We start from the raw sequence: 13,548 nt of genomic DNA on the forward strand, positions 1-13,548 counted from the left end.
CAATTTTTTTTCCCCAGTGAACATTATTTATAACTATTTTTCAAGTCCAAAATTACTTCAAAATAAAAAATGTTTAAAAACTGTGTCTGGCTGGGCGCGGTGGCTCACACCTGTAATCCCAGCACTTTGGGAGGTCAAGAGGGGTGGATCACGAGGTCAGGAGATTGAGACCATCCTGGCTAACAGGGTGAAACCCTGTCTCTACTAAAAATACAAAAAATTAGCTGGGCGTGGTGGTGGGCGCCTGTAGTACCAGCTACTGAGGCAGGAGAATGGCATGAACCCAGGAGGTGGAGCTTGCAGTGAGCCAAGATCGCACCACCGCTCTCCAGCCTGGGCAACAGAGCGGGACTCCATCTCAAAACAAAAAACAAAAAACAAAAAAAAAGTGCCCACAAATACAATAAACTTAATGTATTATGGATATTTTTAGGTAGCAAAAGGAGGAAGATCTCATGATGAACTCTATGTCACCTTTTCTGTTTAAGTGCTAAGCCATTCATTCAAAGCAGCAGCAAGCAAATTTTCGCAGGTAATGTTATTAGGCCTTAAAGTGAGAAAAATAATAGGAACAGTGGTTAAGATTTAATATATTTAATTTTTTAAAAAAGTAGTATACTCACTGTCCAATCCAGGATGGCTGATTGTCATTAATGAGATGGATTTTGTCAATGGAGAGGAAATGGCGGATGTACAGTAATTAAATCCCTGCTGCTTAGATCTGTGACATATCTGTGAAGTAAAAGAGTAAAGAACAGGTTGTAAGCATATGCTCTCATATTTCTAGGTAAGCATAAAACCTTATAATTAGACCTACATAGTAAAATAAGGCAGTACAGAAGGGGGTGAGAGCACAGGCCTTGTGGTCAGACAGACATAGGTTAAAGTCTGCTCCTGCTACTTAACAGCTGCTCAATTTCAGAAAAGTTACTTAGCTTTTCTGAGGCTTAGTTTTCTCATCTGAAAATGGGGATCATTAGAGTATCCATTCTTTACAGTGGTTCTGTATCCCTCACAGCACCTAACAATGTTTCAAACTTAGTAAGTACTTAATAAATATCTGCTGGATGCATAATCACATAAAAATAATTTCACTGGAAATATCAAACTACATACAATACTTGTTCTTTGAAAATCTAAATACTCCTTCATACAGATATAGTAGAATATTGGTAACAGTATTCTGATTTTACTTTATTTATTATTATTACTTTTTTAGACAGAGTCTCACTCTGTCACCCTAGCTGATGGCATAATCTTGATTCACTGCAACTTCCGCCTACCAGTTCAAACGATTCTCCTGCCTCAGCCTCCTGAGTAGCTGGGATTACAGGTGTGCACCACCATACCCAGCTAATTTTTGTATTTTTAGTAGAGATGGGGTTTCACCATGTTGGTCAGGCAGGTCTCAAACTCCTGACCTTGTGATCCGCCCACCTTGGCCTCCCAAAGTGTTGGGATTACAGGCGTGAGCCACCACACCCAGCCTATTTTTATTTTTGAGACAGAGTCTCACTCTGTGGCCCAGGCTGGAGTGCAGTGGCATGATCTCGGCTCACTGCAATGTCCGCCTCCCGGGTTCAAGTGATTCTCCCGCCTCAGCCTCCTGAGTAGCTGGGATTACAGGCGCACACCACCATGCCCAGCTAATTTTTTGTATTTTTGGTAGAGACAGGGTTTCACCATGTTGGCCAGGCTGGTCTTAAACCCCTGAGCTCAACTGATCCGCCCGCCTCAGCCTCCCAAAATGCTGGGATTATAGGCGTGAACCGCCAGGCCTGGCCTCTGGTTTTAAATAATTGGAATATTGAGATTCAAGTAAAGAGTTTTAAGGTCACAAACAAAGCAACAATGTATCTGGAAAGAAGCCTAAATCGCTTCCCTATCCTCTTCTAAGATGATACTGATTCTACATGAACATAGAGGTAACTGAAATTTGACAATTTAACTCTCAGTAAATTCACAGCAGCTTTGAGACCATGTAATCCAACCACCTGTAGAAGTTCCTGGTACAATATCCCTAAAAGACAGTTGTCTAGTGTCCACTAGCACACTTCTGGTGATACGAGCCCATTCCTGGCCGGGCACGGTGGCGCACGCTTGTAATCCCAGCACTTTGGGAGGCCGAGGTGGGCGGATCGTGAGGTCAGGAGATGGAGACCACGGTGAAACCCTGTCTCTACTAAAAATACAAAAAAATTAGCTGGATGCGGTGGCGGGTGCCTGTAGTCCCAGCTACTCAGGAGGCTGAGGCAGGAGAATGGCGTGAACCCGGGAGGCGAAGCTTGCAGTGAGCCGAGGTCGAGATCGCGCCACTGCACTCTAGCCTCAGCTACAGAGTGAGACTCTGTCTCAAAAACAAAAAAAACCACACACACACAAAAAGAGCCCATTCCAATTGTTAACTGACTTTATCATTAATCCCTTCCCTTCACAGAATGAAATCTGCCTCCTTATGACTCACACATGTTGAAAGAGAAGCAATGAAAAATCCGTTACTAGCATGAACTTGACTCAATTAGGCCAGACTTCTGATTATTTAGAGCTTGTTTCATGTGTAACCATGGCAGCTGAGGTAAACAGTTGCTATGTTTCAAATACAACTGTGAGGTCTAAAAAATGACCTCAGTGAAAGGCAGAGACTTTTAACAGGAAGTTGGCTGCAGGCAACTCATCCAGATCAGAATGATACAAGCAGCTCAAATACCCACTCTGAGGTTCCACACAAGATAAAAACTATGGCTAAGTAGAGATTCCAGGAAGGCTAAGCATAGCAAGGCACTAAAACAACAACTTAATCTAGAAAGACTGAATCAGAAAGTCCGCTTCAGAAAGATAGTCCATTTTTAGAAACACATCAGTGGTAGTAATGTCTTACTAAAATGCAGGGTTATCTGTCAAATTTCTGGAAACATCCATCTCAGAAAATAAACAATATTAAGAAAATTAAATCATTCTTATTTCCTCATTAAAATTCACCTACTCCAAAACCTGGAAAGAAGCAGTGAAATTAACAGCCAGGAACTCTGAATTTAATACTGTTTAGCTAATAGCCACTTATACCACCTTAGGCAAGCCATTTAAATGAGCTTGAGCTGAATCTGAAAGGATATATGGGTCTTGATCTATGATTGTTTACAAATCCACAATTTTGGTATTTTACCTTACCTTGCACATGATTTCCAAAGGATTCTATACATTTGAAATGCACTTTATTTTAAAGATTTTGTTCACTGGTTTATTTACCCTTAGCAAAGCTGTGCTCAGTAGCCACCCAAGAATTGTTCCTATTTTTTCCTTCTTTTTTCTGTTACTGTTAGGCTGAGTAAATCTAAATCACTTGCTTCAACAAGCATATTCTTCATATTCTTATTTTTTCTCTTTCTGAAGTATCAGAACAAGTAAAAAAAATTTTTAAAGGGGCAAAATTTACTCTTCAACTGATTTTCATTATGCCTAAATCTCTTTATTCGTCTGGTCTCACACAAGCATAAGTGCTACAATAATTACTAAGATAATCCTTCAGTGTCAAGTTTATATTTGGTCATGTTAGTGCCTTGTAGTAGGATACAATAAAAAATTAAACTTCTACACAAAGTCCTACTCAGCAAATCAAGGAAGAGGTTGTCAACATTTTTGTTTAATTAGAAATGTATTATTAGATTTTTGCCCCAAACTCCAGTGATCTATTCAAAAAGAGTTTTTTTTTTTTAATTATAAATGTTTCATTTGGAGGAAATAAGATGTATCCCAGAATGCTTTCATAAATTAATCAAAGTCTCCTGGCCCAAGAGGAAGAGAAAAGACTTGCAGTAAGGTACAATGCTATAAAAGCATATCATTCAAATTCTCAAAACCTCCCCAAGGGATTGTCAAAAGTGGTAAGTGATAATGAGGACACCCAGAAGATGAGAACTAGGAAGTCACTTTGATTTGGCTGACAAGGAAATCCATGACCTTCAAGACAGGAGTTTCAAGAGAGTGACAGCAGCAGAAATTAAGATATGATTAGGTGGTGATAAAGAGAAGGCAAGGGCCAGGAGCAGTGGCTCAGACCTGCAATCCCAGCACTTTGGGAGACTGAGGCAGAAGGATCACTTGAACTGGGGAAGTTGAAGCTGCAGTGACCTGTGATGGCAACACTGCACTCCAGTCTGGGTGACAGAGTGAGACCCTGTCTCTAAATAAGTAAATAAACAAATAAAATTTTAAAAAGAGAAGGCAAGGAGCATAGATACTCTCTTAAGAATTCTGGTAGGCATCAGAGTGAACAGGCAACCTATAGAATGGGAGAAAATTTTTGCAATCTACCCATCTGACAAAAGATCTGGACAAATATCCAGAATTTACAAAGAACTTAAACAAATTTACAAGAAAAAAACAAACAACCCCATCAAAAAGTGGGCAAAGGATATGAACAGACACTTCTCAAAAGAAGACATTTATACAGCCAACAGACATATGAAAAAATGCTCATCATCACTGGTCATCAGAGAAATGCAAATCAAAACCACAATGAGATACCATCTTATACCAGTTAGAATGGTGATCACTAAAAAGTCAGGAAACAACAGATGCTGGAGAGGATGTGGAAAGATAGGAACGCTTTTACACTGTTGGTGGGAGTGTAAACTAGTTCAACCACTGTGGAAGATAGTGTGGCAATTCCTCAAGGATCTAGAACTAGAAATACCATTTGACCCAGCAATCCCATTACTGGGTATATACCCAAAGGATTATAAATCATGCTACTATAAAGACACATGCACACGTATGCTTACTGCGGCACTGTTAACAATAGCAAAGACTTGGAACCAACCCAAATGTCCATCAATGACAGACTGGATTAAGTAAATGTGGCACATATACACCATAGAATACTATGCAGCCATAAAAAATGATGAGTTCATGTCCTTTGCAGGGACATGGATGAAGCTGGAAACCATCATTCTGAGCAAACTATCACAAGGACAGAAAACCAAACCGCATGTTCTCACTCAGGTGGGAATGGAACAATGAGAACACCTGGACACAGGGCAGGGAACATCACACACCGGGGCCTGTTGTGGGGTAGGGGACTGGGGGAGGGATAGCATTAGGAGAAATACCTAACGTAAATAATGAGTTAATGGGTGCAGCAAACCAACATGGCACATGTATACCTATGTAACAGACATCCATGTTGTGCCCATGTACCCTATAACTTAAAGTAAAAAAAAAAAGAATTCTAGTAGGGAAGGGAAGGAGAGAGAATCAACAGACATTTCCTGGAAGGTATAGTAAGAAAGTTTTTTTTTCCTACAAAGGAGAAACTTGGGGTATGTTTTAGCGAATTGGGAAAGTAACGATATGTAGCATATTTCAAGATTCATTTTACTATTGAGATGGTAAAAGACGGTCTCAGATAAGAAGGAAAAACTCAATTTAATATCCTGGATACTTTCCTAATTTTAAAAAGTGTGCCTTGATGGAATATTTAAATCTATGCAGATTAATGGCATTCTTTCTTTATTTTTTTTCTTTTTTCTTTTTAGAGACAGAGTCTCGCTCTTTCACCCAGGCTGGAGTGCAGCGGTGCAATCATGGCTCAATGCAGCCTTAAACTCCTGGTCTCAAGTAATCCTCCTATCTCAGCCTTCAGGCACAAGCCACCATGTCCAGTCAATTTTTAAATTTTTGTAGAGATGGGGGTCTTGCTATGTTGCCCAGGCTGGTCTTGAGTTTTCTGGGCTCAAGTGATCCTCCTGCCTCAACCTCCCAAAGCACTGGGATTATAGTCATGAGCCACCATGCCTGGCCCTTTTTAATTAAGTGCTAAAAACTTGGTTTAGTGCTAGCTTAAGTATATCATAAAATGGGTAAGTAATCATAGCTACTAGCCTTATACTACCAGAAGCCTTGCCTTCTATGTTCATATTTTGTGAAATACATTTTTTCCAAATTAGACATATTTAAGACTTACCTGCTGATCAAACATCCTATGTTCTCTCTGGCCTGACTCCAGATCCTCTTCCGAAAGTGACACCAAAGAGTCAACCCGTTCCTCACCACCGAATGGGTGTCTGAGCTCTTTGGCATTTGCAGAGCTTACTTCTAGAGATGAGGATGGCTTGTTTCCGACACCAGCTCCTCCTGTCAAGCCTTCTAGACTGAAACTGAACACAGGGCACAAAAGTTAATTCATTCTATTTCTGGGTCTCAAAAACAGAGGAGGACACAAAATCCCTTTGGGTGTATCTCCCTTGTTCATGTATTATTTCTATGTCAGCTAGCAAAACTGTCTAAAAGGGCATAGCACAAAGAATACCACCTACCTTTCCTCCACAGATCTTGGAATACTGAGAAAGAATACTGCACTTAGATTTTCTTACCCCATTAAATTTATCCAAATGTTGAACCACCTAAGATCATTTCTCAGATATTTTTCAATATACTATACAGACAGACCATAGTTATCGGATACTTTATAAATGTTTTTCCTTGATCTAATTAATCTTTGTGAATCTAACTGTACTAATGCCAAGTAATTAAATCTCACAGAGAAAATATGAGCTTAAGTAACTTTCAGAAGGCAAACTGGGTAACTTGCCCTTATGTCCATTAAGTGGACCTTTATAATTTTACGTTCAAGTTGACCTTTATAATTTTACAGGTATGCTTTCACCCCAGAAAACCCAAGTGTTACTCATGAGTGTTACCATCTATTCTATGCACACCTGGCCAAACAACTGCTGACAGACTTCCCGAGAATTGTTAGTTGCAACAGGCACATATAACACCTTAATGAACAAATGCTGAAAAAGCAACCAGGTCTAATAGTAGAAAGAGCTGTAATTTTTTGCCTGGATATTGGTAAAGGGAACAAAGGCAATCAGGATTTGGCATTTTAAAGAGGATGCCTCCAAGAAAGATTATGTGGTTTGCAGAATGAAAAGCATTTTCAGTAAGCAGAAGGCTACAGAGACAGGTTAGTGATTTAACCTCCTTGGGTTACTAACTAGAATAATTCACATCTATTACAACTGCAGCGGAAACTTCTTTAAAATAACCAAGATCTCAAAACACAGCTGTAGCTGACGATGTTCTCAGCTAACAATGAGCTGGAATTCAATTGGAAGGTATACTAAAGCTACTCAGTTATCTCCACTCAAGGAAAACTGTACAGAAAATTGCTACAATTAAGTTCATACCTACCAGTCCAGGATTTGTATTTGCTTTTTAAATTATTTATTTATTTATTTATTTTGGTTTTGTAAATCACTTATTATGAAATGAAGCCATATATATCTCTATTTTCTCTAGTAGGTAAATTAAACAAGGGATATGTTTTTCTTACTTCAATATAATAGAAATCATGACTAACTACAAGTAAATGTCTCTGTAAACCTCATTTTCTTTCTTTTCCTTTTTTTTTTTTTTTTTGACACAGAGCCTCCCTCTGTTGCCCCGGCTGGAGTGCAGTGGCCTCATCTTGGCTCACTGCTACCTCCATCTCCTGGGTTCAAGTGGTTCTCCTGCCTCAGCCTCCCAAGTAGCTGAGATTACAGGTACCTGCTAGTGTGTCTGGCTAATTTTTGTATTTTTAGTAGAGACAGGGTTTCACCATGTTGGTCAGGCTGGTCTCAAATGCCTGACCTCAGGTAATCTGCCCACCTGAGCCTCCCAAAGTACTGGGATTACAGGTGTGAGCCATCACACCTGGCCTGTAAAACTCATTTTCAATACCAGGGATAAGAAGAGGGGCTAAGTGAAGAAGAAATTACTTGAAAAGCCTAAGAAAACCAGATCTATGCTTATTGCAAAAGTTAATCCTGAAAATGTTTTAGTAATCAAATCTGGCTGTTCAGTTGAGACAAGAATATGAAACGACGAGGAGTCTCCGAATTTGGAATCTACACAGATTGGTGGATTTAGAAGCATAATAGAAATCAGTACATCTTATTAGCTGCCTTGGTTCTTTGATTGTTTTATTCAGGATCCAAGAATTTCTAGGATCTGAAAATCAAGACAGGCCAAGACAGAGAGAGATAAATCTGTGCAGAAAACATCAAATCTATGGCCATTTGAGACATACAGGATGCATCACCTGACTCTTAGGCTGTATCCCCTCAGTTGAGTTAGTGACACCCATAGCAGAGGCAATGAAACGCTGTGCTCACAGACAAAGCAGGCTGGCCATATGCATCCCAGCCACACAGAAGCCAGCTCCAAGCCAAAAGCCCTGATGGCATATTTTATGGTTCCCCATTTGGTGGCTGGACACATAACAATATCATACCTTCTGTAATTAAGATCAGCACTTAGGCCAGCAGAGTACTGCACACCAGAGGGGCACCAGCTCATACTGGGGATGACATCAAAGACAGAAACAGAAATGCAGGGAGAAAAGAGGAAACAGGGATGGAGTTACTAGGTTTAAAAACGAAGGGCATAGTTAAGAGACAGACGGATTTATTTGTTCAACAAAAAATTTAGGAATGTAACACTGACAATTTTTAAAAAGGCTAGAATAAAAACCATAGAAACTTAAAAATGTTTTATTCTTGTCTAGATAGCACTGTGGAAAAGACTGTGGGTTCTTTACAGTATCACCAGTTCAACCTGAAACCCAAACATTCCTTCTAGTGAACCTGTGGCAACTACCTATGGCTCACTCTTCAGACATGAGAGGTGTTTCAAACTCCATCATTGGGAATAATCTCTCAGTACATCCCATACTCCCACATCACCCTTACCACAGTATCGCTAACCCTAGACTTTTTAAAAGAGACAGTGACAAACTGTGCTCTGGTGGACTCATGAAGTCATCAGTTTTTTTTTTTTTTCATGTGTTTCCATTATAGATCCAACCAAACCAGACAATTAATAGATTTTGCATAAGATACTTAGTCAACACTGGCATCCATCTTCAAACCCTACTCACTAGGCTACTATGTTAAAGATAAAGCATATAACACTGATTAAATATTTGCTTATATTTTAATGATAATGAAAACTCCCCCCCAAGATGGAGTTTCACTCTTGTTGCCCAGGCTGGAGTGTAATGGTGCGATCCTGGCTCACCGTAACCTCTGTCTCCCGGGTTCAAGTGATTCTCCTGCCTCAGCCTCCTGAGTAGCTGGGATTACAGGCATGTGCCACCACACCCAGCTAATTTTTTTTTTTTTTTTTTTTTAGTAGAGATGGGGTTTCACCATGTTGGTGAGGCTGGTCTTGAACTCCGGATCTCAAGTGATCCACCCACCTCAGTCTCCCAAAGTGCTGGGATTACAGGCTTGAGCCACTGCACCTGGCTGATAATAAAAATTTTTTAAAAAGGAATTCTATGGCACTAAGTTAGAAATGTATCTTTTAAATTTTAAGTTTGTATCCGTTTTTCCCAAAAGATTAAAAAAAAAATCCACCTGATCATCTACTTCCTTGAATATCCCAGTAGGGGTGTCTATTCTCAAGTAGCAGGGACAGAAAACGTGGGGTTGGAAATGCTAAGTAAACACCACTAGCTAAAGCAATAATCAATTCAAAATATTGTGTGCTCTATAAAGGAAACTGCATGGAAACGTCAGGATTTTTATTAACAAAAACTATCATTTAAAAAATACCCTGCTACCTGGGCCATAAAGTTCTAGGTGATTGTGCTTTTGTTTTCTGAGAAGAGATAAAAGCAGAGCTTGTGGACAACAATAAAACCACTCGGCTCCCTCCAGAATCTTGCAGATGGGAAGGCCTGGCACCAAAAAAATTAGATATATTGGATATATCTAATAACTTTGTTTTGTTGTCAAGTGGGGTTTTTGGCTGGAGAAAGGAGACAAGGAAAATGGTGGGAGGATGTAAGAGCTATCCCTATGGCTCTTTAAAAAAATCTTTACCATATCATTTAAAACTAAATAGTATAAAACATTTTAAATCAGATTAAATTAGTGGTATAAAGCTTACAAGTGCAGAAGCAGAAAGTAAAAATACAGTGGAGACACTTCACTGTTCTGGTAAGTGGGATGACACTGACACAATTTACTTGTGTGAGGAGAAGATATATATTTTACAAACACACATAAGACTCAGAAGTCCGTTCTTCGACATTATTAAATTTTAAATCGCCAGTTAATAAACAGGCATATTTTTACCTAAATATCCAACTTCTTTTTTTAGAAACAGAATGTGGCAAATCAGTAACTGAACATACACTGCCAAACCATCATTTTTAAAAATAATCTCCTTCTACAGATTTAAATGTTTCTTTACTTTCAGGATATGACAATGATGTGGAATACCGTGAAGAGATTTAACATGAAGAGAATGAAAAACGATAGGGAGGCAGGAAGACAAACATAATAGCTTTTTTTTTTTTTTTTTGAGACTCAGACTCATTCTGTCACCCAGGCTGGAGTGCAGTGGCACGATCTCAGCTCACTGTAACCTCTGCCTCCCGGGTTCAAGCAATTCTCCTGCCTCAGCCTCCTGAGTAGCTGGGATTGCAGGTGCGTGCCACCACACCTGGCTAATTTTTGTGCTTTTAGTAGAGATGAGGTTTCACCATGTTTCCCAGGCTGGTCTCAAACTCCTGGGCTCAAGCAATCCATCTGGCTCAGCCTCCCAAAGTGCTGGGATTACAGGCGTGAGCCACCGTGCTCAGCCAAGATGTAACAGCTTTTCTAAGGAACCAGGAAGGAAGCTGCAGATGGTCTACAATGTCTGCCCTTTCTGGTAACAGAAAACTCCTTTCATAATTAAGGGTATTTTTGAAAGCATCGTCATTTCCTCAATTAGTAGGGGTAATATTTAGCAGTTCTTTGGCTTTGAGATTTGGAAAGTTCTAGATTAAAAAAAAACAAATGTCCCTCCCCCTGCCTTATAATACTTGTTGTAATGTTTCAATTTTACAAAATTTTAAATTATACATTACATTCTTCCTACAAAAGTAAGTTTCACTAGGGATGAAACTGGCTGGAGTTGTTGATGACAGGCACATCTATACACTAACTCGGACTGCATCCAGCAATCTGTCGTCTCCCACTTTGTCATCAAGTGCCTGTTTTTAATAAGCTCATATTGAAAAGCTTTAATAAAGACCCAGACAAATGTACCTCTAAAGAACCTTCTACGGAAAAGCATTTAGTAGAGATGGGGTTAAAACTTGTTTAACAACTTATTTTCTGGAAGAACAATTTCATAGGAATCATGATTATCTGAAATTCATGAGAACATTTGAATTTAAGCTCAATTTCTTGCCTAAAATCTGGAATTAAACAAAGCATCCACTTGGAAAAGACAAAGTCGGAAAGATCACTGTTCGCCTACTTCCCAAAAAACAGGTTCAGCTAGTCGTTAAAAATACTTCTTTACAAATGTCTCCTAATATGAGAAACTGGCAGTAATATAACCCTAATTTTTGGACTTCTAAACGTTTTTCTAAACAATGGAAGAAAAGGTCACTAATGACTTCTAAAGAAAATCCAATGCAAAATTTGAAGCGAATTAGCAATCTGACTAGAAATTACTTCTCAGCTTAAAAATCATTTATTTTTAGCTTCAAAATATTACCTGACAAATACTAATTAAGGAATTCAAAGGCCAAGAGATGAACTTATACCTCTGATTTGCTTTAAGAAATGACTACATCCACAATGGAATGGAAAATGCCAGGTGGCCTAGTAATAAAGTCTTTCATTACATTATTAAAGAATGTGTTGACAATATTTCAGGGCCTATATACAAGCACACACACATTCCTGGTTTTTCTTTTGTGGAGAAGAAAAAAAATAGTACTCCCCAGGGTCCATTAAATAGGTACGACATAGCCAATTCTTCGAACTCTTCTAGAGAAAGCTGGGTGAGACCCTATTATCACAGTCATCTGAACACCAATAAGCACAAGATTGAAAAAATTAAAAATAATTTTTAAAAAAGATAAAATAGGATAAAACTGCAATTAAAGAAACCATTTCATATAAAATGGACATTGGCAATTAATAAGTACCTATATTTTATTTGCCTGAATTAGATGGGACATTACTTAAAAGTAGATGGTCCGATCATGGATTAAGCAGAATGAGATGCTTGTTAGTATACGCTCAGAGGTGACATGGTTAGTCCATCAAGTTAACGAACTCTGTACCTTCTCCTATGAATGGGAGGTCTCCTGACAACATCCCCAAGAGCTCGCATTGAACTGAAAATGAATGGTGAAGAGGTCAGTGTTGCAGATGAAACAAAATGGGATACAAATGCATGAAACATACAGACACCACACTGGGGAGAGAGACACTGCTCAAAGAGAAATGGCACAGGGAAGAGAATGAAGGAATGTGGAATGAGAAAAACATCAGGACAAAAAGGGACTGACAATTTCTGTGGAGGGCTACTTTGCTCCTCCCCTTGCTCCAAGGAGTTAATCAGATGGCAAAAGTTATGAAGTTTATTAAATTATTAAAGAATCAGAAAAAAATTACTACTCAAAGTTTTAAAGGGGGTTTTCTTAACACTTTAAAATTCAGGTTATACTACATGCAGGTAACACTATAAGAATTAGTCAAACTGATTAAAATCTCACTCTCATTCCATTATCTTCAGAGGTATTAGGACAATGGTCCTAGATAAGCCTCAGCAATAAATTCAAACAGGAGATCCCATGACATTATGCAGGACGAAAATAAGTAGAGTTCTAGTCTCAGTTCAGTACTAGACTGACTGTAAGACTTCATGTTTGTTTCTTAATTCAAAGCTGACATGAAACTACTGCCTCCAATATTTTATCATTCATAAGTTTCATTAATGTGGTAAGAATAAACGTTCCCATTTACTAAACACTCACTATATGACAATCACATTTCACTGTATTATTAAAAATAATAATGAAGGTATTTTACAGATGAGAAAATTAAAGCTTAGAGGGGTCAGGTCACTTGCCCAAGGTCATTTACATGGTAAATTATGGAGCTGGGGTCTGAACACAGATTTTCCTGATTCCAAAGCCTATATTCTTTCTTCTATACTATGGGGTCTCCTAAATTCTTTTACCAACAATAACACAAATCAGAAGCTTCTCAAAAGCAAGCACACACTGAGACACTAAACAAACTGCCTCCCATCTCACCTCCGGTGGTTCATTTCTGCATCGCTGGCTGCATTTTTCCCAGGCCCCCAGCTGTGCCTCCGGAAGGGGGAAAGAGAGCGCATGGAGCTCCTCAGGACAGAGCAGTTTGCAGGCACTTCAGTGATACTGTCCATCTCCTCCTCCTCCACGTCGCCTGGGTCAGCAGGCTCACTCTCACTTTCTCGACCCTCAGCTCCCATCCCATGGCTGTAGAATCCATCAAGGCTTTGCCGATCTCTTGACCTGTTCGGCTTTAAAATCTGGGAGAGAGACACATCACTGCCATGAGAAGAATGTTGGTCCAGTGAAGCCGTGTCATCGGTGGATGAACTGGATCCGGTGATATCACAGGTCAACTGCTCTTCCTCTGGCTGTAATGGAGAGAAAGCACATATGGTTGAAGCCAGCAGGGCCAATCAGATAGCCTCAGTTACTCTAGATCAAGCTAATGG

At 39.3% G+C, this 13,548-nt stretch overlaps 1 protein-coding gene across 2 annotated transcripts in view; it reads right to left on the reverse strand.

Annotated features, from left to right (window-relative positions):
• The window catches only part of AKAP13 (A kinase (PRKA) anchor protein 13), a 281,731-nt gene that overhangs the window by 90,674 nt on the left and 177,509 nt on the right, over positions 1-13,548 (reverse strand). Inside the window, exons 10-13 of one of the 2 annotated variants that reach the window (XM_011996449.1) lie at positions 13,097-13,467; positions 8,279-8,344; positions 5,963-6,155; positions 624-732 (exon numbers count right to left, since the gene is read on the reverse strand). In XM_011996449.1, coding sequence (XP_011851839.1) covers positions 624-732; positions 5,963-6,155; positions 8,279-8,344; positions 13,097-13,467 — 739 coding nt within the window. The remainder of the gene's footprint in view (positions 1-623; positions 733-5,962; positions 6,156-8,278; positions 8,345-13,096; positions 13,468-13,548) is intronic. The other variant, XM_011996450.1, reaches the window with a different exon arrangement.

Source organism: Mandrillus leucophaeus, unplaced genomic scaffold (assembly GCF_000951045.1).
Source record: "Mandrillus leucophaeus isolate KB7577 unplaced genomic scaffold, Mleu.le_1.0 Scaffold514, whole genome shotgun sequence".
Taxonomy (NCBI): domain Eukaryota; kingdom Metazoa; phylum Chordata; class Mammalia; order Primates; family Cercopithecidae; genus Mandrillus; species Mandrillus leucophaeus.